Source organism: Orbicella franksi, chromosome 1 (assembly GCF_964199315.1).
Source record: "Orbicella franksi chromosome 1, jaOrbFran1.1, whole genome shotgun sequence".
Classification (NCBI taxonomy): domain Eukaryota; kingdom Metazoa; phylum Cnidaria; class Anthozoa; order Scleractinia; family Merulinidae; genus Orbicella; species Orbicella franksi.
In genome coordinates, this window is record NC_138145.1 from 7,679,825 (window position 1) to 7,706,736 (window position 26,912).

The 26,912-nt window shown below is 38.8% G+C and overlaps 1 protein-coding gene and 1 non-coding gene across 3 annotated transcripts in view; both read right to left on the bottom strand.

Annotated features, from left to right (window-relative positions):
* Positions 1-1,123: 1,123 nt before the first annotated feature.
* On the bottom strand, positions 1,124-1,195 carry Trnaw-cca (transfer RNA tryptophan (anticodon CCA)). Its single transcript has one exon. It is a non-coding gene; the product is annotated as a tRNA-Trp (tRNA).
* A 3,958-nt stretch (positions 1,196-5,153) lies between these two features.
* LOC145487265 (complement C3-like) overlaps positions 5,154-26,912 on the bottom strand; it is a 32,378-nt gene continuing 10,619 nt past the window's right edge. Inside the window, exons 19-42 of one of the 2 annotated variants that reach the window (XM_081466009.1) lie at positions 26,430-26,484; positions 25,481-25,528; positions 25,113-25,253; positions 24,786-24,918; positions 23,097-23,325; positions 22,010-22,252; positions 21,336-21,387; positions 18,900-18,968; positions 18,699-18,794; positions 18,140-18,331; positions 17,460-17,538; positions 16,873-17,035; positions 16,198-16,272; positions 15,949-16,117; positions 15,542-15,708; positions 15,061-15,219; positions 14,455-14,520; positions 13,593-13,879; positions 13,037-13,124; positions 12,851-12,925; positions 9,144-9,249; positions 8,966-9,055; positions 8,430-8,507; positions 5,154-6,607 (exon numbers count right to left, since the gene is read on the bottom strand). In XM_081466009.1, coding sequence (XP_081322135.1) covers positions 6,282-6,607; positions 8,430-8,507; positions 8,966-9,055; positions 9,144-9,249; positions 12,851-12,925; positions 13,037-13,124; positions 13,593-13,879; positions 14,455-14,520; positions 15,061-15,219; positions 15,542-15,708; positions 15,949-16,117; positions 16,198-16,272; positions 16,873-17,035; positions 17,460-17,538; positions 18,140-18,331; positions 18,699-18,794; positions 18,900-18,968; positions 21,336-21,387; positions 22,010-22,252; positions 23,097-23,325; positions 24,786-24,918; positions 25,113-25,253; positions 25,481-25,528; positions 26,430-26,484 — 3,186 coding nt within the window. In that variant the 3' untranslated portion in view covers positions 5,154-6,281. Of the gene's footprint in view, positions 6,608-8,429; positions 8,508-8,965; positions 9,056-9,143; positions 9,250-12,850; positions 12,926-13,036; positions 13,125-13,592; positions 13,880-14,454; positions 14,521-15,060; positions 15,220-15,541; positions 15,709-15,948; positions 16,118-16,197; positions 16,273-16,872; positions 17,036-17,459; positions 17,539-18,139; positions 18,332-18,698; positions 18,795-18,899; positions 18,969-21,335; positions 21,388-22,009; positions 22,253-23,096; positions 23,326-24,785; positions 24,919-25,112; positions 25,254-25,480; positions 25,529-26,429; positions 26,485-26,912 lie in introns of those variants that run through there. The other variant, XM_081466018.1, reaches the window with a different exon arrangement.

The window sequence follows — 26,912 nt, forward strand, 5'->3', positions numbered from 1 at the left end:
GAACAGCAGTTCGTCGATAATTCCAATAAGAGCAGTTTCTGTACTGTGACGCTTGCGAAAACCAGACTGCTTAGAATAAATTAAGTTATTGACACACAAATAACTATAAAGTGAGTCGTGTACATGCCTCTCTATTACCTTGGAAAGTACCGGCAACACTGATATCGGACGATAGTTGTTTACGTTTTCTGGATCCCCACCTTTAAATAACGGAGTGACTTTTGCAGTCTTCCAGCGCTGAGGAAAAACTGATGTGACGAAGGAATAATTAATTAATTTAGCAATGGACGGAGCAACAATAGGAGCTGCTAATTTCAGCATTCGCGCACTGATATTATCAATACCACTGGCCTTGTTTGAGCTAATGTTCTTGAGACAATCGATGATCTTGCTCTCTGTAATGAAGAAAGTGATGTTAGCATCCTCTCTTGAGATGACAAAGTTTTGAAGTTTAGATATGTCAAAATTCAATTGAGGAAGTAGTGACCTAAGCTGATCCGCAATAGACGTAAAATGAGCATTAAACTCAGAAGCAATTTTTTCATTGTCCTCTAAGAGACACCCACCAACTTTAAGGTTGCTTACACGCTTAGACTGCTTGCTCAATCCAGCATTGAAGTCGTGCAACTTTTTTTTACCGGAGACGGCATCAAATGCTCACGAAAAAGAATTTATAATTCCAAAAACAATATCAGACTGTAAAGAGTGAAAATTAGAAAACATTTTGTGTCTCCAAGTTTCTAATTTGGCGCCAACAGCCGGTAAATCGAGTGTCGCCAGGTAGGATGATAGTTGTGTTATCCTGAACAAAATATGTAGTTCCTCATTAAGTTAAAACTAGAATTCTCAAGTTAACCATTATATAAGGCTAAAGCAATCTTTTCGTCTGGGCTAAAACCCGTAGCCTTTTCAGCAGAAAAGAACGCAAGCTCCCTGAGTAACTTATTCCATCTGGTACCGACCTCTAAAAACATTGAGCATACAGTGGGGAAAGACAGAAGCTTTCAACACAACTGCATTTTCCATCTATTTTGACGAGTAGTTTATTTTTACGCCTTTCAGTACTGCTTTTACGTTTATCTCAATGCAAACGGTTACCAAAATAATAGCAAAAATTGAAAGCTGACCCCGACGTGATTCGAACACGCAGCCTTCTGATCTGGAGTCAGACGCGCTACCATTGCGCCACGGAGTCAGGTCTGTTTTGGATGTATACGATTTTAAATTTAAAGTGTAGGAGTGTTTTAATCTGATTTATGGTAGGGATGGTGTGATAGATCATAAAATGAATGTAAGTCTAATGTGGCAAAAGTGAAACAAGTGTCCGAGAAAAGAAAATAAAGACTTTTTTTAGGCAAAAGTGATGCCACCGCTCCTGGAAAAGTGCTTGTATGGGTAAGTCATTAGGTTCGCCTGTTCGAGATGTTTCAAAAGGGTTTTCCCTTGCAAGGAATTCCCCTGGAACAAGTGAGGGCCTGGAGGGTACTCCATAGAATGCACAATATGGGGAGAACTCCGCTCAAAAAGCGTGGCAGTTGTCCCTACCCTTTTCTTTACCTATATCCTTACGTTTTCGCTTTTTGAGCGGAATCTCCCCATATTGTGCATTATATGGAGTACCCTCCAGGGCCTCATTTGCTCCAGAGGAATTCCTTGCCAAACTTCTCTGGCCCATCGTTCCAGGTGCCGTATAGGCCACTGGCTGCTTACTCAGACTAATTTTTTTTTTTTTTTTCTTTATTCTTTTTAAATGCTACTTACACTACTTACAATACAATATTAATGTAGTTACTTACACTACTTACAAAAAACTTATTACTTACGCCACTTACGATACTAACACTTACTCTATATAATACGCATACTCACGCTACTAACAATACTAATACTTACACTGCTTACAATACAACATAATTAGATTACTTGCCCTTCTTACAATTCTAGCACGGTAAGATCATACCAGTTTACTCCTGTCACTAATGTACATTCCGAGTTGCAAATTACAGAAAATATGCATGGTATATATATATGCGCCTTGTTTCTTTTCCTTTCATTTTTATTTTCGTTTTCAGGGGACTAGGGTCGAGTTGTCAAGAGATTACAAAAGAGGCAACAGAGGCTCCCACTTTTTTAAAACGATTGTAGTTGTATTTTTTTCCATTTCATAGATATGTTTTAAATACAGTAAGAAATCATTTAGTTTTGGAGAACATTTTTTCTGTCTACATAGCCAAATGTAATATTTAGCATTTAAGCAGCAGAAGTTAATTTGGAGTTTATGTTTAGAGCTATCCGGCCTTAGGCCCAGTGCTGTATCAGGCTCTAAGGGTGTCTCCTTGGCAATAACTTGGCAAGACTGTAGCCATACTTCAAAATTGTTCCAAAAATATTGAGTTTTTGGGCAAGCCCAAAATAAATGTACAAGTTTCTCTGTTTCTCTTTCGCAGAAAGTGCATTTCTCGCTATCGACGAGACCAATTTTTTTCAAGAAGTTGTTTGTTGATATTCTTCTATGAAGAAATTTAAAATTGAAAGTTATAAGTTTTGTGCTCTTTGTACATTGAAAAGCCATTTGGTAAACCTTTTTCCAGTTGAGCTCTTGTTTTGTTGCGAGAGTGACGTCTTCCTCCCACTTTTGTTGACTTTGATTGGGTGGTTCACTTTTTCCTGATACAAGTTTCTTATATACTAGTCTACTAGGTTTTCTGCTCTTTAAAAATTTTGACAAGAAACTTTCATGTTTAATGGAGGTTCTGATGTTATGGGGTATATATCTTTGAAGAAGTTTTATTGAAGAAATGATTCCAAGAAAGGTTAAAGGTCGGGCTGTCAGGTCATGTATAGTCTGGAAAGCAGTGAGCGAGAGGAACTTTCCGGAGTCATCCATTAAATGTTCTACTTTTGTTATTCCTTTGAGGAACCATTCTTTAAAAAACACTGGTCTATTCCCAACTCTTATTAGTGAATTATACCATAAGGGCGATGACCGAAAGTGATAGTCTGATACAATCTTTTCTTCATAATTGGCTTCTGACCAGATTTCAAGAATTTCTTTGAAAAAAGGATCTGATACTTTAATAATGTTACGACTGTCTTTTATGTTTAGATTTCCAGTTAGTGTTACTTCACCTCCATATTTTTCAAGTTCTCAGACTAATGCGGAAGCTAACTTCATTCCCCACCCGGGTTCCGACTTCTAAGAACATTAAACATCCGGCGGAAAGACAACAGGTTTCATTGACAACGGCATTTTCCATTTTAGTCCAGCTGTTAAGGGACAAAATTGTTTGTTTTTTGATAAAAGCATCAAACTTGGCAGGGTTATTAACCTCTACAAGACAAATATTTCCTGATATGGAGCCATGCCAAATTTTCTTCCAGAACCATGGAATGCGCATGTCAAAAATATGGCATACAAGGCCCTTACATGGAAACGAGGCTAATGTAAAATACCAATCCTTTTTGCATTCGTTCTCTTTACTTGTTTGTTTTGTCATCAGGCTTTTTGGCAGTGCCATAAATGATTGAGAAGAAAATAAAAGAAAATGGTGAACATTTTTGGATTTTAGTTTGCTACTTTGTCAACGCAAAATGAAACCGGTCTAGCTAGATGCCGGTCTAGATGGGAAAATCTAGACCGCGGTCAATATCGATTTCAGCCAATAATATTCGTGAATTCGGTAGTTCCCAGTCTTTGTGAGACGCAGCCATATAATAATTAGAAATAATGAACTTCACTGAGTATGTAAATTCATTATTTAGAAATAATAAAAGTATGAATGGCTGACCCAGCGTCTCTTGCCCGATCGATTTCGGAGGCTTTTTCTCGCGCTATAAGTGAGACAGTTAATGCTGCCCTTGCTCAGGTACGTATGCAGCCTGAAATTCAGCAGTGGCGGATCTAGGGGAGCCCCCCCCCCCCCTTATTTTGGTTAATTGAGTTTAAGCGAGAATCACGCTTCAAATATCTATTATGTAGTTCTTATTCACTCAACAATTCGGCAGCTCACACTGCAACAGGAACAACGACAACGACAACGACAACAACTACTCAAAGGCCGAGGTAACAGGTAAATTTTAAGCCAAGAAATTGCTGAATGAAGAAAATGCAGAACTTTTAAAATCGGGAAATCGAATAATGTCTTTACATGCTTAGATAATTCTTTGTAGCCTGCGAACAGGCTCACGTTGGAGCACAAACGCGCTCGGCGTAGCTGAGAGCGAGAAATCCACGGGCGAAGCCGCGAGAGGAGAAAGTCACTTTCTTGGCGCCTCTTTCCCGCCGATCGCTATTCCTCTTCGTCACTCGCGCGTTTGATTCAAACGTGAGCCCGCTCGCAGGTTAAATTCTTTGTGACCTTTGTGACCTTTGGACGGATAGCTGTGTGACACACTTTGTTTGGCTTGATGAAGTCACGGCTGGGCATGTCTATTCCAGGCAAGTCCAAAGAGCGTACACGTGGAAAGCTAAATTCATTTACGTTTAAACCATTATTGAATTTCAATAGAAATCAGACCTTTCACTTAACACGCCAAGCGATTTTTATTTTCTTCATGCAGCAGTTTCTTTTCTTAAAATTTACCTGTTACCTCGGCCTTTGAGTAGTTGTTCCTGTTGCAGTGTGAGCTGCCGAATTGCTGAGTGAATAAGAACTCCATAATAGATAGTTGAGGCGGGGTGGGGAGAACGGGCTCCCCGGCCCCTCCCCCAGATCCGCCAGTGCTGAATTTCAGGCTACATACCGCCGCCGTTACCTACTTGAGCAAGGGTAGCATTAACTGTCTCACTTATAGCGCGAGAAACAGCCTCCGAAATCGATCGGGCAAGAGACGCTGGGTCAGCCATTCATACTCTCATTATTTCGAAATAATGAATTTACATACTCAGTGAAGTTCATTATTTCTAAGTAACAAATTTACACTCGGCGAGATGAAACTTCATTATTTCTAAATAATGAATTTCTAAATAATGAATTTACACACACGGTTAAATTCATTATTTCTAAATAATAAATTTACAGCCGGCGAAATGAAACTTCATTGTTTCTAAATAATGAATTTACACACTCAATTAAGTTCATTATTTATAAATAATAAATTAACACTTGGCGAGGAGAAATTCATTATTTCTAAATAATGAATTTAAACACTCAGTGAAGTTCATTATTTATAAATAATAAATTTACACTCGGCGAGGTGAAATTTATTATTTCTAAATAATGAATTTACACTCCCGGCGAAGTAATTTATTTATAAATAATGGGATTTACAAACTTTATGATATGTAAATAACTATTTTAGAGATGACCTGATTTATAAATAATTAAAGTTGTTTAATTTATTATTTATATATAATAACTCTATGGTAAAAGATTATTTATAAATCAGGACGTACCTAAAATAATTATTTACATATCAACGGACAAGTTCTTGTGTCTTATTTATAAACAAATTTTGTGGCATTTCCAATTATTTATAAATAAGGGGAAAATGGCATAAATTCGGTCTAAATAATAAATTTACAAACGGCGCCCCATAGTAGGTTGGTAGGTTAGGTCTGTCTGTCTGTCGGTCGGTCTGTCTGTCTGTCTGTCTGCCTGCCTGCCTGTTTATCTGTCCGTCTCCCTGGCTGTTTATTTTTTTGTATGTTGGTTTGTTTGTTTGTTCATTTGTTTCTTTATGTCAGAAAAATAATGACATAGCATTACGCAAGACATTTAAATAGTGAGCTCAGTTCATTTAGAACTGAATTCCCAGCTCCAAATTAAAGCCAGTTTCCTGTTATTTTACTCATTATCAGTAAGTTAGCCTTGTCTAATCGAGCAAAGACTAAATACATAAGCAGGCCAGATGTTTGTCTGCCATCCTCGTCGAGTGAAGCAACGTTCTATTCCATTTAAATTTAAGGCGAATGTTTAAAACTAACCTGCTGACGTCAATGTCCTGCTACAGTTGCCGGTAAAGTCCAACTCAGTTATATGTCAGAGCAGTCGAGTGAAAGCAAAAATATATCTACATACAGGTATCGATCTTTCCTTATATTTTTCTTGCCTTTTTTCTTGTATCGATGGATGCTAAGCATGGGGCAAAAACTGATCCATGATTGTTTAGGTTGTCTGCTTTTACTGTTTAATTTATTTTTAAAATCTACACTGTTAAACTTTCCACAAATTTAGTTAATATTAAAATTTCTTGTATTTAATAAGAGGGTACTCCTATCTCGATTAAGACGTCCTACTGTCATTATGTGAACCTACATCCAAGCAAAGCCTAGCTGAATTCTAAGAAGTACACCTGGGGTCTATGCCCACTCTTGCACGAAGGTCGTCCAACATGTCACTCTTTCGTTTCTTCTCCCAGGGAATAACAAACGAATTGGCATCAAGTACAAAGAAAGATCCTTGCTCGTTTCCCATGATGAGATATTGTTTTCTTTCCATCATGTCTGGGCATCTGCAGCCAGATCTTCTCTTGAATTCGATGACGTCTCCTTGTACGAGATCTGTTTTGCTTTTCTTGATTACCTGCTGTAGTATTACCTCATACGTGATCCAGGATTGTTTTCTTAACTCACGCTCGTCCAGCAGGATCACTTCGCCTAAAACAGCTACAATAGACAAAGATTTATTTAAGACGGGAGCCTCTTTCAAAATAATGCGTTTCTTGAGTTTACTAACGTTGCAAACATGTTTAAACGGTAGATTTCTATTTACTTTTAGATTTGTTGCCTCTGTTGAGGCTTACTGCATGCTGGAAATCAGTTTCACCGTGAGAATACATAGTTTTGTATGTCCCGATTGCAATTCAAAACTATATAAAAATTGAACGGAAAGTTTTCCATCAAGAATGGTATTAATTTTATTTAAAACATCCGAGAAAGGGGACCAGACAAAACATAATAAGAGAACGTCCGCGTACTTCGAAGACATCAGCAATAAAAATATATCATATAGGCTAGCAACATCAGGGAAGGATTTTACGGACTTCCCTTGATTCCCGTATAATGAATGTCGCAATCAACTAGTTCTCGTGTCCGAATATATTCGGGGTGAAAAACGACGTATTTTTATCTGCTATTAGCAGGAAGTCTTACTCCGTTCACCTCCTAAAGAGAAGGTAAGAATTCCTACCCGGTAGAATACATTGAGCTGCCTAGGACTCATCCTCGGAGACCCAGGGGCTACTAACCGGAACGAGCCGACATTTTCGGGCGAGCGATATTTTCGGCGCGAAAGTTTACTTCAAGAGCTGAAGAGCCCCTGGGAACTTATTCTTACCGAGTTCCAGAAGCGGTCGAATTCCGTTCCTCTGATTGGCCAGAAAAATATTTTTCTGGCCAATCAGCGAGGAGGTCCAGCCGGGTATCTCCGTCGTCCTCTTACACGAAGTGGTTTTCTCTATCGATCGACCTACTGGGTACAGCGGTAAAATTCCAGTAGAGTTTCAGAAAACACGATTCGACGAAACCGAGGGAATGGCAAGCCGTAACATAGGGGCTAGGAAGCAATACTCTTCCATCAATTTTCTCGGCTGATTTATCGAAGTTATATCGTATATTTTTAGATTTCTACAGTGTTGTTTTTGGTTGCGGGGAAAGCTAGTCGTGTGCACAAGTTTACTTATTATTTCTCCTCGATCGTTGAACAACTTCTGAAACTTTCCACGACGTGCAAATCGCTGTTGCACGGGCCACGCAACTATGTCGACCGGACGTGGTAACAATCGGCTAATTACTGCTAATTACAGTGCACGCCCCTTGCTATCGCGCCAAACCAAAATGCAACTTTAGTTCGTCTTCTGTTCGATGGATCCACACTGTGAGGTCGATTGTTGCAGATTGTGTTTTTTTTTTTTTTTTTTTTTTGGATAAACGAAGGAAACGAAATATTGTTGGGGAATTGAAAATTCCCCAAATGATGACTATGCAGTAGTATCGTTATGGTTGCCTGAAATAATTTTTACCTGAATTTCATTCTGAACGACAACAGCGATAGATCATAGCTGGAGACTATAGCTAGAGATAGATCATGGCTAGAAATTATAGAATTGTTAGGGAATTTACTCCTAACACTGTTGACAGCCATATTGCTTAGGGATTTTTGGTTTGGCGGGATAGCAAGAAGGTGCGTGCACTGTAATTAGGAGTAAATTAAATAAGCCGATCGTTACCACGTTCGGTCGAAATAGTTGCTTGGCCCGTGAAACGGCGATTTGCACACCGTGGAAAGTTTCAGAAGTTTTACAACGTTCGAGGAGAAATAATAAACAAGCTTGTGCACACGACTAGCTTTCCCCGCAACCAAGAATAAGCTCTTGAAGTAAACTTTCGCCCAAAAATATCGCTTCGTCCCAGCTTGTAGCTCCTGGGTCGCCGAAGATGACTGAAACTGCGCATGGTTGTTTTATCTCGTCCATGAGGTGTTTCTTACCAAAGTCATATTCGTGACATGCTTTCTTTACCAGCTCATGAGTCTTGAATGACCGTTCAACACACGATGAACAGTCATCTGCAGAGAAGGAACACAATAACATCAGAAACTATTAGCAACAATTAGAAGGATTAATTTGGCTCTGCTATTGAAAGTTTCGCAACGTTTGGGACACAAGCGTTGGTATGCAGAGGGTAACATTCCGCAGGATAAGCATGCTTAGGGAAGAAGGCTAACCAAGCACCACTTTTTACTAAAATATATAAGGTACAAGGGCCCCAAACTTCTCGCCCTTTACTGGAACAAGAAAGGTTCGTTTATTTTGTACACGATTAGTGCCACTAGAATGATTGTTGTTTTTTGTGCCTGTTTGTTTGTTTGTTTGTCTGATTTATTAACAGTCATTATCGAGGCTAAATTTCTATGGAAAGCTAACTTATTTCTGACATAGTGTAACAAAATAGGGCATTATCATTTATTTTAAAACTCAAAAAAGATTCTAAACTAGGCAATGTATTCTTCGTTTAAAAAAATACCTTGTGAACACCTGCAATAACCTTCTTCACAAATGCCTGCAAGCAGCGCACTTTTTGGATTCGATGAATAGAATTTCGTGCAGGAATCAGCTGTGACGAAATACAAAGCAGCACGAAGTGAATTATAGAAATGAAAAATTCACAAGTTATTTACCAATTAACCAAGAAATTGGCTTACCAGGTTTGTAATAATCATAAACTTTCACTGGAACTGGTTGGACTGTTCCCACGTCATACATTCGGTTAACCACAAACGTTGCACAAAATTCGTCAGTGCTAGAGATCTACAATAAACGTAAAAAGTTGTAATGGTTGACGTAGATAATTAATTATCTATGAATGAAAAAACACCATGTTTCAAACATATCTTCAGTGGAATTGCTATGCAATCCCTCAAATTTTATTGCATTTGGGGAGATAGACGAGGTTGGCGATTAAGTCTATTTATATGAAAATTTCATTCAACAGTTACAGCTCAGCTACGTGATAACATATTAAACTTAAGAGCCTTTTATAAAAAGATACCTAAGACTACTATTCGAGTTGGCTAATATATTGCCTAAGGTGGTTTTGAATCTCACGTCTCCTCAAAATATTTCTTGTATAATAACGGATGAAATAATCCAATGTCAGAAAGGCAAACTTGACAATAGCTCGTACTCGTTTTTCGTTTGTGCGGACTTTCATCTTATGTAGCTGAACTTTGTAAAATGGGGTTGACAGGCCTGCACGAATCGACTCTCAAGCGCGTGTTTTAGCCTTTTATAGTTTGGCTCTCACAAGTATATCTTTGAGCGAACGCCCTCTTTTGTATGAAACGAGGGGCGGATCCTTGCAGATTTCGCTCAGTAATGGTTGTTGTTCTATTAAATGCCATTTTTTCATTAGGATTTGTTTTAGGTTTGGCACTGATGGTTGATATTGTGTGACAAAAGGCAAGATTCGTTTGTTTTCTCTCTGTTTTGGTTGGAGGGCTAGTTTCCTCTCTTCAAAGTTCACTTCAGAGAGGGTTGCTTGAATAAGATTCTCTGGGTAACCTCTCTCAATAAGGTGTGACTTGAAAGTTTTGATTTTCTCTTCAAATATTTTCTTAGAAGAGTTCGTTCTGAGAAGTCTTAAAGCCTCTCCTTTGATGAAACCTTTTCTAACTCCCGGTGGGTGGGATGAAGTAAAGTGTATATATTGGAACGTTTCAGTAGGCTTGAAGTGGGTACGCACATCAAGAACTGAGTCTTTTTTGAATCTTTCGCCTTTAGAAATGTTCGTATCCAGGAATGTCGTTTCTGTTTCAGAAACCTCAGCCGTGAATTTTATTGTCGGGTGGTGGTTGTTTGCTTGTTCAATGAACTGTAATATTTCATCCCTGTTTATAGTCCAGAGTGAAAATATGTCGTCTATATATCGTTTCCAGACGAGCGGTTGAAATGTGCTTTGGCTTAGGATTTCTGTGTCTACCTTACTCATGAAGATGTTAGCAAATGCTACTGCCATCTTTGTGCCCATGGCTGTGTCATGTATTTGGAGGTAGTTTTTTCCAGCGAACTGGAATGAGTTTTCCTGTAGAATTAGCCTTAGCGATTGCTCTAGTAGTGGTGTTGGGATAGGAGGTTTGTTTACGTAGAATGTTTCGTATGCTCTGCATACTGTTTGGATTCCCTCCTCTTGTGGTATGTTCGTATAGAGGCTCGTTACGTCCATTGAAACAAGTATAACAATCACGAATGTTAAAGAAATTGCTGGCAGTATCCAGGCTAGTATTGCTCAGTTCAGCAAAATGATGGAAAAATTAGGAGACATTGAGAATAAACAAGTTCAAAAGTACAAATGTGTATTCTCTGACTCCCACTACAACACAGGGGCCAAAAATAATGCAAAAAACTCAAGAGGAAGGAATGCAAAAAGCAATCTAACGAACAAAAAGCGCAAAGAGCGCAGAAAGATCAAACAAAAGAAACAATCACACATACAAATAGAGGCGAACCAAAAACATATAAAAAACCTCTCAAACAAAGGACTCTCAAATGACCAGATCAATTTGCTGGCAAAAGGGCTCAAATTTATCCCAACACCCGTGACAAAACAAACACAAATAAAGCGTCAAATCTTGCGTGACTTCGATCAGTACGCAAGAAGAATGCGCCTCATGTACATATTTCACGGGCAAAACAACGAACCACATCCTTTCCATGTAAAATCTACATGGGAACCACCAATACAACAATCAGTTGCCCTTGAAAGCTACCTAGAAGAGGTGAAGAGCGAACTCGCAGACTTAAAACTCACAAAGCCTAAAAATAATCTATCACCCGCGGAACGCGCGGCTCTCAAAGCCTTAAAGCGTGACAGCGGAATCAATATTAAAAAGTCAGACAAAGGAACAACCACTGTTGTGATGAATACAGAAGACAAAAAACAAGAAGGTCAAATCCACCTAGACAACATAAACCACTACAGGCCTCTTGAAACACCCATGGTAATTTATACACAACATAGGGTTGAACAACTCATCGAGCTCTACCGTAGAAACCACATAGACGAAATCACTAAAAAATGGCTTTGTGAAACGCCAAAACCGCCTCGCATTCCAGAATTCTACACCCTTACTAAAATACACAAACCGACCCCGGTCGGTAGACCAATAATATCAGGGTGTGAAGGCCCAACAGAGAAATTATCATCGTTTGTTGACAAACTACTTCAGCCTATTGCAAAACAACAGACGTCTTATCTCAAAGATTCAACAGACTTCATTAATTTCATAGAAAAAACGAAAGTCCCAGCGGACGTTATACTTGTTTCAATGGACGTAACGAGCCTCTATACGAACATACCACAAGAGGAGGGAATCCAAACAGTATGCAGAGCATACGAAACATTCTACGTAAACAAACCTCCTATCCCAACACCACTACTAGAGCAATCGCTAAGGCTAATTCTACAGGAAAACTCATTCCAGTTCGCTGGAAAAAACTACCTCCAAATACATGACACAGCCATGGGCACAAAGATGGCAGTAGCATTTGCTAACATCTTCATGAGTAAGGTAGACACAGAAATCCTAAGCCAAAGCACATTTCAACCGCTCGTCTGGAAACGATATATAGATGACATATTTTCACTCTGGACTATAAACAGGGATGAAATATTACAGTTCATTGAACAAGCAAACAACCACCACCCGACAATAAAATTCACGGCTGAGGTTTCTGAAACAGAAACGACATTCCTGGATACGAACATTTCTAAAGGCGAAAGATTCAAAAAAGACTCAGTTCTTGATGTGCGTACCCACTTCAAGCCTACTGAAACGTTCCAATATATACACTTTACTTCATCCCACCCACCGGGAGTTAAAAAAGGTTTCATCAAAGGAGAGGCTTTAAGACTTCTCAGAACGAACTCTTCTAAGAAAATATTTGAAGAGAAAATCAAAACTTTCAAGTCACACCTTATTGAGAGAGGTTACCCAGAGAATCTTATTCAAGCAACCCTCTCTGAAGTGAACTTTGAAGAGAGGAAACTAGCCCTCCAACCAAAACAGAGAGAAAACAAACGAATCTTGCCTTTTGTCACACAATATCAACCATCAGTGCCAAACCTAAAACAAATCCTAATGAAAAAATGGCATTTAATAGAACAACAACCATTACTGAGCGAAATCTGCAAGGATCCGCCCCTCGTTTCATACAAAAGAGGGCGTTCGCTCAAAGATATACTTGTGAGAGCCAAACTATAAAAGGCTAAAACACGCGCTTGAGAGTCGTGCAGGCCTGTCAACCCCATTTTACACTGTATGACAAAGATTCATGCACAGTAATTTCTGGACCGACCAGATACAATTAAATTTTACCTTAATAAACTAATTTTTAAAAAAGAGTACCTTACCTCACTGACGTATAATATCACAGATCTGTCAGAAATTTCAAAACGGTCCACGGCTGGTCGGACGTTTTCCATGAGCTGTGGAATGCGGGTAAGCACATAAAATCAGTCCGATATTGATCTTAGTAATCACATTTATATGAGACTGAAAATATTGCAGCTCTAACACTGGCAGGAGAATTTGTTTACCTCAACCAGTGAATCCTTGTCAGGAGTAAATCCAGAGAAAACTCCAACCTCCATTATTGTCATACCAGATTTACCATCCTTCAGATACCTGTTGTCAGATCCGCAAGTGGCCGGCAATTAAGCAAGTAAAACATAAACTACAATTATGTCGGATGGTTTGTTGTTGATTCTTCCCCTTCTCATATACATAGGTAATTAGCAGCGACAGGAAAATGTAAAAGTTAGTGACCAAACTGGCAGAGAAGAACCATTATCAATTAAACTATGGTTACATCTTGTGTGAGTGTGAGATATCTACAAAAACTCCAGAAAGAAGCTCATATCAAATTTCTTGGAATTTTATTCGACTTTTTCCAAAACTCAGTAGAAATCTATCTCTTTATTAATTGGATTTTAGGGTTACAGCTTTGGCATCATGACCACAAAAATATGTTCCAGTGATGCCCAGCCAGTGGCCAGGTTTCTGGTCACCCAATCCAACAATCTGTCAGTGGAATTTCTACTCAACATCCTAAAATAAAGAATTAATTACACGTGCAGCTCTTTCATGACCCACCTTGCGCAAATTTTAAGTTGAAGCGAATCCGGTGGCTTTGCATCTGTCTTTGGTCTTTTGTGATACTTTTGATTTTTCCTTCTCTTTTTGCAAGATTTCTTCTTCTTGTTTTTCCGACATTTCTTGGCCTTTCTTTCTCTTTCGTCTTCGTCTCTTCTCTCCCTCGAACGTCCCATTATTGGCACCACATCTTCTTTGCCCTCTTTTATTTCTTCTCTAGTTTCAATCTTTAGTGCAAAGTGGCAAGATTCGTTCTTCGCTGATGGTACATTATGACGGACTTCAATCTGAAAAAGTAGCCAAATGTTTAAAGCAAGTATTCTTAAAGGACGATTAGCTTGAAGCGAACAATCCTCGTAACCATTCTTTAATTTATAAATAAAACGAGTGAATGAAAGCTGAATACTAAAACAGCGTCCATACTACGCCGGAGAAATTTGAAAATGTAGCCTTATTTCTGCCGTTAGGTTTACCGTCCACTCTAATCCGTCACGAAAACGGAGCTTTTTGAAAACGCTCCTTTCCACCGGAGGAAATTGAAAACGCCAGCTTTTCGTGTTCTTGTGGACAGTAAAGATTTTGAAAACGGAGCTTTTCGAAAACGATGGCGTCACGGTAATCATTTGGTTTCCCTAACCGAGCTTTCTCAAACACAAATCCAGAATTACCGGTGATTTTTGTTTTTGTTTTTTTTTTTTTTAATTTCTCCGGCGTAGTGTGGACGGAGAACATTTGATGTGTTCTAAGAGAGAGACCTCTGTTCTCAAATTTCCGACTGCGGCATAGTGTAGACAGGGCCTAAGTGGTCTGAATCGAATCAAGCAGCGATTGTGCAGGGGCAACTGTAAAATAGCCATTTCACCTGCAATTGACCCACTCCACTTCCTGATGAGTCGATAAACATTTCTCCGCCCAAAAGACGCGTGACCTGTGGAAAGAGAAACGCCATACAAACAGATCAGTTTTCCTATGTGCTCAATAAGGTATCACTTTATCTGATTTGGATCAGGCATTAACTAACATTGGTCTCAACTATTCTCTCACAGTTGAAGGCATTATAATTTTCATAACTATTGTTATTAAAACTTAGTTTTATCGATATCCTTTGTTTGCAATGGAAGCTTGGTTGAAGTACTCTAAGTGTTATGAGAGCACAGAAAAGACCGAGATTGTTACACAGATGCGCATTAGAATCGCAAAGATTCCAATTCGCCGGCTAAGAATATTGTACTTCTTCCTTAATCGAATTTAACTTAAATGTTTACGCAGCGTGCGTTGGATATCATGTCACAACCGCTGTGGTTTGCTGTTATACAAACGAAGTCAATTTCAGTAGCCCCGACGTAACCATCATCGTTCTGTTAGATAAGGTCGTATGTCCTTGTAGAGCGGAAGCCTGCAATGGAAGTTTGTTTCTTGTGTAATTTCACCAATATGCAATAAACGTAGATTTTTCATTTATACATACTTCTTCTTGTCTGAGCAGGAGGGCGTTGTCTGCATCGACGTGATATTTCCTCTTCCAGTTTGCATCTTTCTCGGAGGATACAGACACACGCAAGTCAAGATTGGCGCCAGCAGTCTTCTCGCTGTACTTAGATAGGGCTTGCAACGCAACACAGGTGTCCTGTCGATTCAATCAGTGATCAATTCAATGAGCGTAGAACAAATTCTGTACAGTAGTTTACTAATTAGAAAAACTTAAGACAAATCTCATGGCTGATATAGAACAAAAATAAACTTAAACGTCAGTGTAAATGAAAATTGCATTACGTTAACCATACCGTGGTATCGAGCTAAATTTACGGCACCCTCCTTAATACATGTAGGTTCCGGTTCTTTTTTGTAAACAAATTATACACCAAGTCTTAAATAGTATGGCTGTAATACTGTAAAGGCCAGGCGATTTCAGTTATTCAATAAGGAAAGGGCTCGACTACTACAGAAACCTGTGTTGATACAAAGCCTCCAAGAGGGTCCCTCTGATTTGTGAGCCATGTGACTATTGGTCCTGCCAACTTAAGCCGTCCAACCGCCATTTGTGCCAGCAGTGCATAAGCAGTGGTTTCCACGTTTAAAGCATTGTTTCCAGCCTCCCAGTATCGAGTTGACTCGTCTGAAATTTAGGAATAAATACCTGTTTCTATCCTGAACACTAAAACGTTAAAGATGAATGATAAAACTGCATTATATTGACACGCTTTTAGCAAAATGTGATACGCATCAGCCGCGTGGGATTCGTTGCTTGACGCTTATAGAAAAGTGCTTGAGATGACAAGGAACTATTGACAAATAAGGATTACTTTTTGCATTATCAGAACTGAGCAGGTCGCAGCGTTCTTGCGAAAATACTTACTTCTTTTGTAGACCTGTTTCTCGAGGAGTTTTGCATTTGCCTTGGAGCTCATGCTACTTCCTGCCAGAGCCAAAGCGTACGTCGTGAGCGCAAGAACGTTCACTTTTTCGATGTTTTTCAACTCTGTTTCCATGAAAGCCACTGCATTCTCAATCCTCTGGCTCTTATTCTGCATAAAAGTGAGTAATCTTAGTACATGAATAACAAAACTACACTTGAAAAAGTACTCTGAGGATTAGCTCTTTTTACCTGACCAAGACATCCACACTCAAGAAGAGAAACTAAAACGAAAGCCGTCATCGCTACATCGCCATGAGTACCACCCTGGTTAAATAAAAAGCATCAAAGAGTGATAATTTACTACGAACTTGACAGGAAAAGACAACAAAAACTTCTTACACAAAGCGAGCTGGTTAAATTGATCTCCGTTTGCAGTTTTGAAGAAATAATTTCAGTTAAGTCGAGTCGACAACAAAGTGTAGAGGCTCGACTCACTTTGTATGTATTGGACAACCCTCACCGTTAATCACTCTGGTCAATCACGAATTACATAGACAATATAGCAAACCATTCAAAAATCGAATCAAATACATTTAGCTGACGTGAAGCGCGGGAAAACGAGTGCAAGCGAGTCACGATTGGTCATGGTTTTACTTCTGAAAAGATGACAACGAAGAGTGGCGAGTTTTGCCAAAACCAAAACAAATGCGAATTTCGACCCTGAATGAAAACCATTCTAGTTATACGTTCTAGGTTAATTTGGGAATGGACACGTTGGGTGATTTTGAGAAAGTTCTGTCGAAAATGACTTTGAGGATAATAATAAAATGGCTACACAAATCCTATAATCGAAAAAAGAAGCCACACAACCGAAGCCTTCTAACAAAATTATCAATGTCAAGCAACGTGAAGGATGTAACTAACCATCATGGATTTGTGGATGATATCCTTAACTTCAGGAAAGGCCCCATCCTGACGCTGGTTTTCAAGGAGCCAACTTACTGAGTCACAAACTAGAGCCTCGTCAATTTCAATCCCATCGAACCCCTGTGCAGCACAAAAAACTCTGGAGGCAAACGCAGTCAACCTGATATTTGAGGAACACATCTGGTCAGAACTTTTCAGAATGACAACTTTTTGTACTCTTCTTGTTTGGAAACTGTGTACATTCGAAATTTATCAGTTTGACATTTTAATTATCTTTCATCTAAATTTTTGTGAAGCCAATTGCTATGTGTTACGGATATAATCTAGGGTTACAAAAATGAAGTAGCTGATGTTTTCTAGTTTATTATCAGTAACATTCTTTGTTGTGTTTGTAATCAACTTGATATGAAACATAAATCACCACGTTTAACTTATTTAGGATGGAAACCTTGATCCTTCGTTGACCCTTCATTTGACTGGCGTTACTGTAGCCAAACTTAGGTTAAAGGTCAAGGTTTGTGTTTTTCCTTGCATTCACTTGATGTTTCAATGATGTCTTGGTTTTAGACTGAAAACATGCTTACCACGTGCTGCCAGGACGAGATTCTCCAAACGCGCTAAACGACTTGTCATTCCTGCGGTAATTTAAAGCCCGTTGATAACCTGAAAGATATTCAAAATATAGTAATAATATAAAAATAATTATATAATAATAATGATAATAAATTATAATAATAATAATATACATTAATTTATATAGTGCTCATTTCCAGAGGTCAAATGCGCTTTACAATGTTTGTAATTAAATTTAAACTCCACTTTTACTTAAAATTACAATATCGTCATACGAATTAAACGATAAAAAATAAAAAATTTCTAATAAAACAAAAATGTAACTAATTGTACCATTAGGGTTTAAAATGATTGAAGTTCAAAACTGCTACTACTTAAAATTACAATATCATAATAAAAGTTAAAGATAAAAAGATTTTAATAAAACAAGGATCATAATTTGGTGCGGTTGGGTGCCAACCGCACCATTGTGATCCAATTAAGTTATCTAATTAAAAGCCTCTTTCAAGAGCAAAGTCTCAATCTTATTCTTAAAAACTACATAACTATTACGGCCTTATGCGCCTACTGGCGCCTCGAGAACTGATGATGATGATGATGATGATGATGATGATGATGATAATTAATGATTCGTCATTCCCTTTCACTTGTCATATTAATACATGAATCCAATCCCATCCCGACTACTCACCTGATTGAATCATTCTGTAGGCCTTTGACTCTATGTCAGCGGTTACCTGCCTGGTCCTTAACAGATACTGCATCACGTAAACATTAGGAGCCAAGAATATCATCGTCTGTTCTCCGCAACCCAGGGGCATGCGCAGAAGGCTTTCTAACCCGCCGGTTATTAAGCTTGTGACTACTGGACCGATAATGTTTCCTAGGTGAGAGCAAAAATATATGTGTTTTTTATTTTGTTTTATTTTGTTTTGTTTTTGTTTTTTGCTTTTTCTGTTGATGGAAGAGAAGGAGACACTCGCTGTTTACACTACGCCTTTGTATACCAAACTAATAATGTGGAAAAAATCTGTTCACAAACTAAGAAAACAGAATTCTATTTTACTTTTACAACACTCAGTGCTTAGGATAGTCTAAAGCAGTTTCTTGTTATCAGGCCTTTCCACTTACTCAGCCCTCGGAGTGTATAAAGAATGAAAGGGAGAAAGTCAGATGAACGCAGCCAGGGTTTGATAAGGTCTTGTCCTAAAAAACCCGAGGTTGGTTTATAAGTAGCTGAGTCGTCAAACCTGTAAGTGACATAAAAGCTTTCAGGGATCCTGGTATTGCCCGGGAGGGAACTTTGAGGAAGATATTGTCTACTTGCATGCCATTGTGAACAGCTCCTAGAAAATAATAGATAATCGGCATTGAAGGCATTTAATATACAGACAAAATTTTGTTTACCTTGCTATCTAGGAACAACTTGATCATCTCGACATTTTACTTACTATCGTGTTTCATGCCTGGAGCAGGATTTGACGTATTGGCTCTGTCTGGCGCCTCGTCCCGTAATACTCCTGTGCAACAAAAATAGTAAAATTGGCAAAGTCGCCATGAGGGATAAAAGGAAAAAACCTGTCAGAGGTATAACGTTTAATAAGTTAGCAACTGTTGTAAATACCTATTAAACGGCCACCCCCGGGGAAATGGAGAGTGGCCGCTTATTAAAAGGGGTTGGCCGCTTAACAGAGGCAAAAACAATAGAAAAGACCTCATCGGGACTTTGATTACTGGCCCCCTAATAGGGGTGCCGTTTAATAGGTGGCCGCTTAAGAGGCCCTGCGCCTAAGAAACGACCGATGATTTCCGGCTAAAAAATAAAATTGGCCGATTTTTATCTCCCAAGTAGAGGTTACCGAATACTATTTAAAAATGAATTTCTTTTGTTTCAGTTTCGCTTTAAACCAGAAATATCGAGCCGCAAACTTTTTCTGTCTGATACCAGCAAAATCCAGCCGAAAATAAGCCCCCGCAAAAAAACTGTTCAGAAATTACTCTCGCAACGCAAAATAATGAGAAAACTACACAGTGTTGAAGAAAAAGACCTTTTAATGCAATATCATTCGATAAACATCAAAAAACTGCCGAAGTGATTAAAAAATAAAGTTTCAAATATTGCATACTAAATTAGATGGAGCGTTGGAGCTGATTTTAAAATAATTATTTCTCAAAAGTTCAACGCTTTTGAAAGCAATCACAGTGATGAATCAGATATTGGAGGGATACACATCACGTTTCTGGAAAAACGTTTTTTGGCCAAAGTATATTGACCTTGTACAAAGCGTTCAAAGTTACCGTGTTTACCGTTATCCTGCTACTTCGGCGAAACACTTCTCTTTTGCCAATACGGCCGTGGATAGCGTGGTAAACGCCACTTTAAACCTTGCTAGGCATCCAAAGACCATCCAAAGTAGAAGGACGTAGAATTAAAAGAGAAAGGAAGATGAAAAATACGCAGAAAAGGAAAATAACTCGAAATTACCATCTGCTAACGAAAGTTGAATCTGGAAAATGTCGTCGCGTGACAGCGGCCCTTGACGTCATTTGTCTAAACAGCGGCGGAATCCAAACGAATGCACAAATAGGAAAACAATTTTTCCCGGCCAGAAAACGTTTAGTGGAACAATGTTATGTTATTTTTCACAAATGATGGTCACTCAAAAAGAAAAACTTCCCCAACCGCCACACCGTTTTGGCCACAGCGTAGTCTGAGTTATGGGGTCACGATCGGTCACGACTGGATCCCTAGCCGCTGACCGCCCGAAGGACATTGCAGACTCGTTTTCCCACGCTCTCGCGACTTGACGTGACAAATGACGTCAAGGGCCGCTGTCACACGACGACATTTTCCAGATTCAACTTTCGTTAGCAGATGGTAATTTCGAGTTATTTTCTTTTTCTGCGTATTTTTCATCTTCCTTTCTCTTTCAATTCTACATCCTTCTACTCAGGATGGTCTTTGAATGCCTAGCAAGGTTTAAAGTGGCGTTTACCACGCTATCCACGGCCGTATTGGCAAAAGAGAAGTGTTTCGCCGAAGTAGCAGGATAACGGTAAACACGGTAACTTTGAACGCTTTGTTCAAGGCCAATATACTTTGGCCGAAAAATGTTTTTCCAGAAACGTGATGTGTATCCCTCCAATGTCTGATTCATCACTGTGATTGCTTTCAAAAGCGTTGAACTTTTGAGAAATAATTATTTTAAAATCAGCTCCAACGCTCCATCTAATTTAGTATGCAATATTTGAAACTTTATTTTTTAATCGCTTCGGCAGTTTTTTGATGTTTATCGAATGATATTGTATTAAAAGGCCTTTTTCTTCAACACTGTGTAGTTTTCTCATTATTTTGCGTTGCGAGAGTAATTTCTGAACAGTTTTTTGCGGGGGCTTATTTTCAGCCTAATTTTGCTGGTATCAGACAGAAAAAGTTTGCGGCTCGATATTTTTGGTTTAAAGTGAAACTGAAACAAAAGAAATTAATTTTTAAATAGTATTCGGTAACCTCTGCTTGGGAGATAATAATCGGCCGATTTTATTTTTTAGCCGGAAATCATCGGTCGTTTCTTAGGCGCAAGGCCTCTTAAAAGGGGTAGGACTGTATACATAAAGTGATATCGAGAATTGTCAGACTTCCAAGTGTCTTAAGTGATTCTTTAAAAATGGGAAAACTGTTTTATCTTCAGCTTTACCTATTTCATTATACGCTCATAAACGATTGTTTATAATTACTCGGTAAATATGTCTCTCACTCATTCAATCTCTCACTCATCAATGCAATCAGTTAATCTCCCAATTAAGAAATCAACTAAAAGTGCAGTCAATCATAGCATGTTTATCTGACTAACTAAACCCGCAGTGAATGTGTTACTCGATCAGTTGACCTTGTGGATCAAGCACAAATGAATACGTTCTTCGTCGTTCAACTCCTTCGGGCTGAGGAGAAAGGAAAAAACATAAAAGTCATCAGAATCTATCCAATAGCCATACCATGAAAGAATGACAATAATTACGAAGTAACCTGGGAAACTGAACTACGTATTGCGTAGCTAAATGTATCAGAGATCTTTTATGGTTGTTTCGTTCACCATCTGGCGCTTAAATCAAATTCAGTTCTATAACACGAAGCGGCTTGCATTGGAATATTGCTGCGCCCCCTGTATGGATTATAGACCATGCCTGGTAACCCACTGCGTTTTGTTTCATGCTATCTATATTCTTGGTACGAGAGAAGTAATGTTAGAGAAAAGTGTCTTGGCCAACACAGCCGGAGACCTCAGTCGGCCAAAACCCAAACCAGGGCGACAAAGTCCAAAGTCCAAAGCACTAATCATTAGTCTAGCCGACCTCTAATCAGTCATCTTGGGTAAAGTAACAAGTTATTTTTTTGTTGTTGTTGCTTTTATTTTGCTGTAGTTGTTGTTTTGCTGAGTGGATGTTGATTATTTTTTGCGAGAAAGTTGTCTTTTCCCTAAAATTTGAAATGAGGCTTACGTCACCCCTCTTCTTCTATCCACTAACGGCAAACCTGCTAAGGTGAAAATTCAACCAGCCTTACCACTACAAGAATACTCCGGACCACAGCATCGCTTCCCATGGCTTGACCGGCCATCCAGTCTTCCCCGACGATTTCAGCAGTGGCAATCACTTTGATTGACACTTTTCCTAGTTTGATAGGTACAATGGGAAACGAAACAGATACTGCATCGTTTACTTTTACAGATAACGACACAATCGGTGACTTTTGACCCGCTGGCACGTTAGTGCAGAACTCCTTGCTATCTTCTAACTTGACCTTAACCTGCAAAACAAACAGCCACTGAGAATAATTTTGTTAACTGTTTTTTCGTTTGTTTGTTTTTCTTCTTGACTTTGTTTTTTCGTTAAGAATGGCATGAAAGTTGTTCTAAGAGTCAGTCGTATATTTTAGCATTGATTCCACAAGCGCGCGTTGGATTTGAGATGGTAGATAAGAGTTGTTTTATTAAAAACGCTCACAAAATATAGAAAACTAAAAGTAAAATAAAGATAAAGATAAGAACGCCCAAAAAAATTTTGTGTACGCTTACCATATTTGTAGAGCATGGTATATTGGCTCATAACCCATGATGGCTAAGGCAATGAAAACTCTTGAATTGCATTATCCAATGATCCAGTTTTTAATAATATGCTTACAATTCATTCACTAGTTTCGCTCCTTGTATGGCTGGTACGTAAAAATGAGATGTTCATTGGTTGATTGGTTGGTTGGCACAAAACGTTTCCGATCATTGTAATCATCATCGGAGTGTCTGTTCTACAAACAACTGTGCGTTCTTACAACTCAGGCTTAAATAAATATAGCGTAACGCCAGTTCCCAAATAGGGAATGATATGATTTGAAATGATTGAGCTTTAAGTTCGAGATGGATGCGTGCGATGTAAAATGCTTTTGTGATTCTTCGTTTCACCCAGAAGTGAGCAGTAGCTAAAACGTCACTTGAGAAAATGTGATTTGGATTTTCTTGGATGTGTTTTGCTAGTTCGGCGATTGCTTTTTGACATTGGAATGTTCCTTAACACTGCCTTCAAGGTTGCGCGCAGATTTGCCAATATAAGCTTGTCCACAACTTTTGCATAGGATGCACTACCAGCATTAATTTTACCTTTAATTCGAAATTTCCATAGTTGAACACTGAAGCAATAACAGAAATTTGTTCTCCTCGTTGGACAGAGTAAGGAAGACGAAGCGATACGAAGAAATCCTTAAGTGTCTGGATGTTCAGTGCACGAGCCACTCCAAGGCCTGTTTGGTTTGAAATACCAACAGCTTGGACAACCCAGGTTGTAATGGTGTCAGGAAGGTTGGTATAAAAGGCAAACTTTCCGTCTTGACTAAAACCAAAATCAAACACGCTTTGTAAATGAATGGATAAAAGTCTTGTTAAGATTGTATCAATGAGAGAGAGGGCTTTCAAGGGTAACGTCCTTACGGAACTATTAGCTAAACTTTTATAGTCTGGAAGGCTTATGAAAGATAATTATTAACCCTTGTTACTAAGGTACATCTACCGTAAATCCTCGAATTAGCGCCCCCCCCCCCCTTCCCTCCCACCCCCATTTTGTGCACGAGAAATGAGACAACAAAGGATGTATAGTTTCCGTCATGTAGTATTAGATCTGTACATTGTTTCAGTTTGTGAACACGTTAAGTGAACACGTTGAACACGTTAAGTACCAACGGTGTCGCTATTTAAACTTTAGGATCAGCTTTTTGTGTCAATAAACAGCTAATGTTGGTGTTTACGTGCAGATGATGTATTAAAAAATGATCATGTCAGGTCACGATTTGGGAAAAAATCAAATAAGCGCCCCGCCTCAAATAAGCCCCCCCTCCCCCCCCCCCCGTCTTCTCCTAATTTTGAAATAAGCGCTCCGGGCGCTAATTCGAAGATTTACGGTATAGAGGATATTACATGCCCGCGCGTGGATACAAATGTTTTCTTCGAGTGTTCAACTCGATATCTCACGAGTGAGCTGCGCTCACTCGTGAGATATGGAGTTGAACACGAGAAGATAAAATTCGTATCCACAAGCGGGCATGTAATATTCTGTTTATTATATAAACATACTAATGACGACGTTTTAGACGATTTTCCGAGGATTTTTTGATATCCTACAAGTACAGTCCCGAGCAAGCTTGGTTAATAAGATATTTATTCCACGACTGAAAAAGTTTTGAAAAAAAAAAAATGCCACTATCACGGACTGAAAAGACACCACAAACTTCAAACGTGAAATTAAACTGCGTATCCTCTCTTCTCATACATTCAAAAAATGAAGAGAAAATAAACGAAAGAGAGTTGGACGAAGGGATCTTTTACGTGCATTTAAGTGAGTTCTTTCAGGAAAGTAACCTATAAAACTACCAGAAAATACACAAGAGTGGTCCCACGGGGTCATTCGGGGCAGCGCCCAGTTCAATGCATAGAAAATACGCGCTTGACGTTTGAGGTGTCTTCCCAGCCCGTGATCGTTGGCTTTCTTAAACCTTTTGGGTCGTGTAATGAATCTCTCCTCTTTACGAAGCTTCCTCGGGAACGTAGAGCAAGAAAATCAGGTCTTTGATCTTTTTTGCACGGCTCTTACTGCGCCCGGTCCGTACCGTCAAAGACCCCGGACTGATATTCCCCCAGTACAGCCCTTATGTTTGGTTAATAACAAATATATCTCTCCGTCTTTATAATTACTCACTGCATATTGCGATGACTGGTTATTTGGGGATAAGCTTATCGCCATCGAAGTTACCAGCTGGTGACATTTTCGTACAACATACTTCATATAATCCAGCTTACCCAACAACACCATCGGCAAAAATCCAAGTCTCAGGAAAATACTTCCTTATTTGTCCCTGGCTGATCTCGTCATCTTCAAATTCTTGTTCCAACTGATGGACTTTTCTTGAGCGAATTTGCGTAATTCTAGGGTCTGGTTGACAAATTAAAATAGATAAAAGCTGTCATAGGGCAAATGAACTGAACAACACGACCAAAACGGCTTCAAAGTGACTCCATTGTGAGACAAATTATAAAATAGGCAAACGTTTATCTCTTATCTTACACCAAGTGGAACAATAAGTTAAGTCCTGTGTTAAAATATAGCAATTTCGGTCAATCTTATACCTTTCTCCCCTGTAGCATTAAAACAGCATCGAAGGAATTCTTCTTTACAGATTTTGCTGGCACCAGCCATCCAGTACCGGGCACGAAGAACACAAGACGCTCTGGCTGGTATATAACCCTCCTTGCAACATTTATCCAAATCTAAAGAGAAAACCAAAAAACGAACAGATCCGATTGAAGTCAATCCTAAAAGTGATATGAAGCTATATCCCAATTTAGTCATTTCTCAGATGCACAAATCAAATTACTTTCAAATTGAGGAAACATTACACAGATATAATAGTTTTTCTACGGTTGATAAACAGCAGAAAAACGATGATCCGAAAAAACAACGATGTTATAACTGAGATAAGCCCAAACTCCCTCACCTTCAGTCGACCTTTTCTGCTTCCTTTTGGAGTGTGGACATCCAAAGTCTGCAAAATTAAAGTAGCCTTACACATTCATTGTCTCCAAAACTCTTTTAAAATAGATGGTAATGGTACTTGTCAAGGTTTTTGTGACGTAATATTTTGATGATAAATTTAACTTAACGCGAGTGAGGGCTTTTACGCCAGTTTTATAACCACATTTAGAATTCCTAGGGCAAGGTTCCTCTTCAAGCTGTGTAATAGTTCGCAGTTAAAAATCCGAAAATTGCCTCGTTTAACAATCCAGTACGTAAAAATTCCTGAAAAATTCATGCTATTATGTATATAATTAATTCGAGGAAAATGACTTGATTAGTAGATTTGGCATTTACTCAAGTTGCTAAACGACAACAAATGGATTTTCACGTCTGCCTGAAAACTTCAATTTTTTTTTCTGTAGTTTTCTGTCAAGTGACTAAATGACATGCTATTTTACACCTCTTTTCAAAGCTTTGCATTGTGTGTTCATAATGTAGAGGATGGCAATAGCCGGAAAGCTATTTGATGACTGTGGGAGCAAAACGTTGCAATACACTCAAGAGCATAAATTCAGTAACTTTTACAGTCATTTGTGTGGGTAATCAAATGATTCCGGGTGTAATTTGGAATAAATAACCACAAGTAAATTTTTCAAAGGCTAAGCTCGTAGGGCGAGTGCAATTTGTGGTCTGAAAAATTTACGAGTGCTTATTTCTCCCAATTTGCATTCGAAATCATTTGATTACTTGTTAATAATACACAAGTTCGCCTTTCTGCACCCAATTTCAGCTTTTTGCACTCAAATTCGACTTTCTGCACTGTTTTGGATTGATTGGCGTGTTTTCAACCAATCAGCATGCTGAAAGGTTTGCATGTATATTATTATAAGCAAAACAACACCGGTGTAACTGAAGTGTAGCAGCCATACCAGAACGTCCTCTGCTGGCGATGTCCGTATTTGTGAGTACCACGGTCCCACTTTTCTATGAATAAAAAATTACACGCTTGGTCGACTGCGTGATTACCAACTGACCGCAGCCACCACTCACAAGAAATGTTATTGCCACTTTCAATCACTCAGTGAAAGATATCTTAAGATACCAGAAGGAGCTGCAGTTAGCAAACGCTACTAAAACATACGACTGTAATATGAGCCAAACATAACTTTTACTTATTAAAAGGAAACAAAATTACAAGGGGGTTTCTAAAGTGCAACACCAAGAAATGACTTAAATTCAGTTCCTAATTCGTTTACCATTCAAATTTCTTTACAACATGTAAGCACATAAAAGCAATCGAGCAAATGAACATAGTCCCAACTGTTGGTTGGGTTTTGAATTTCAGCACTTGGGTGTCTTTTTTTGTTGTTGTTGTTTTAGTATACCATTTTGGAATGTATCAACTTTACAAA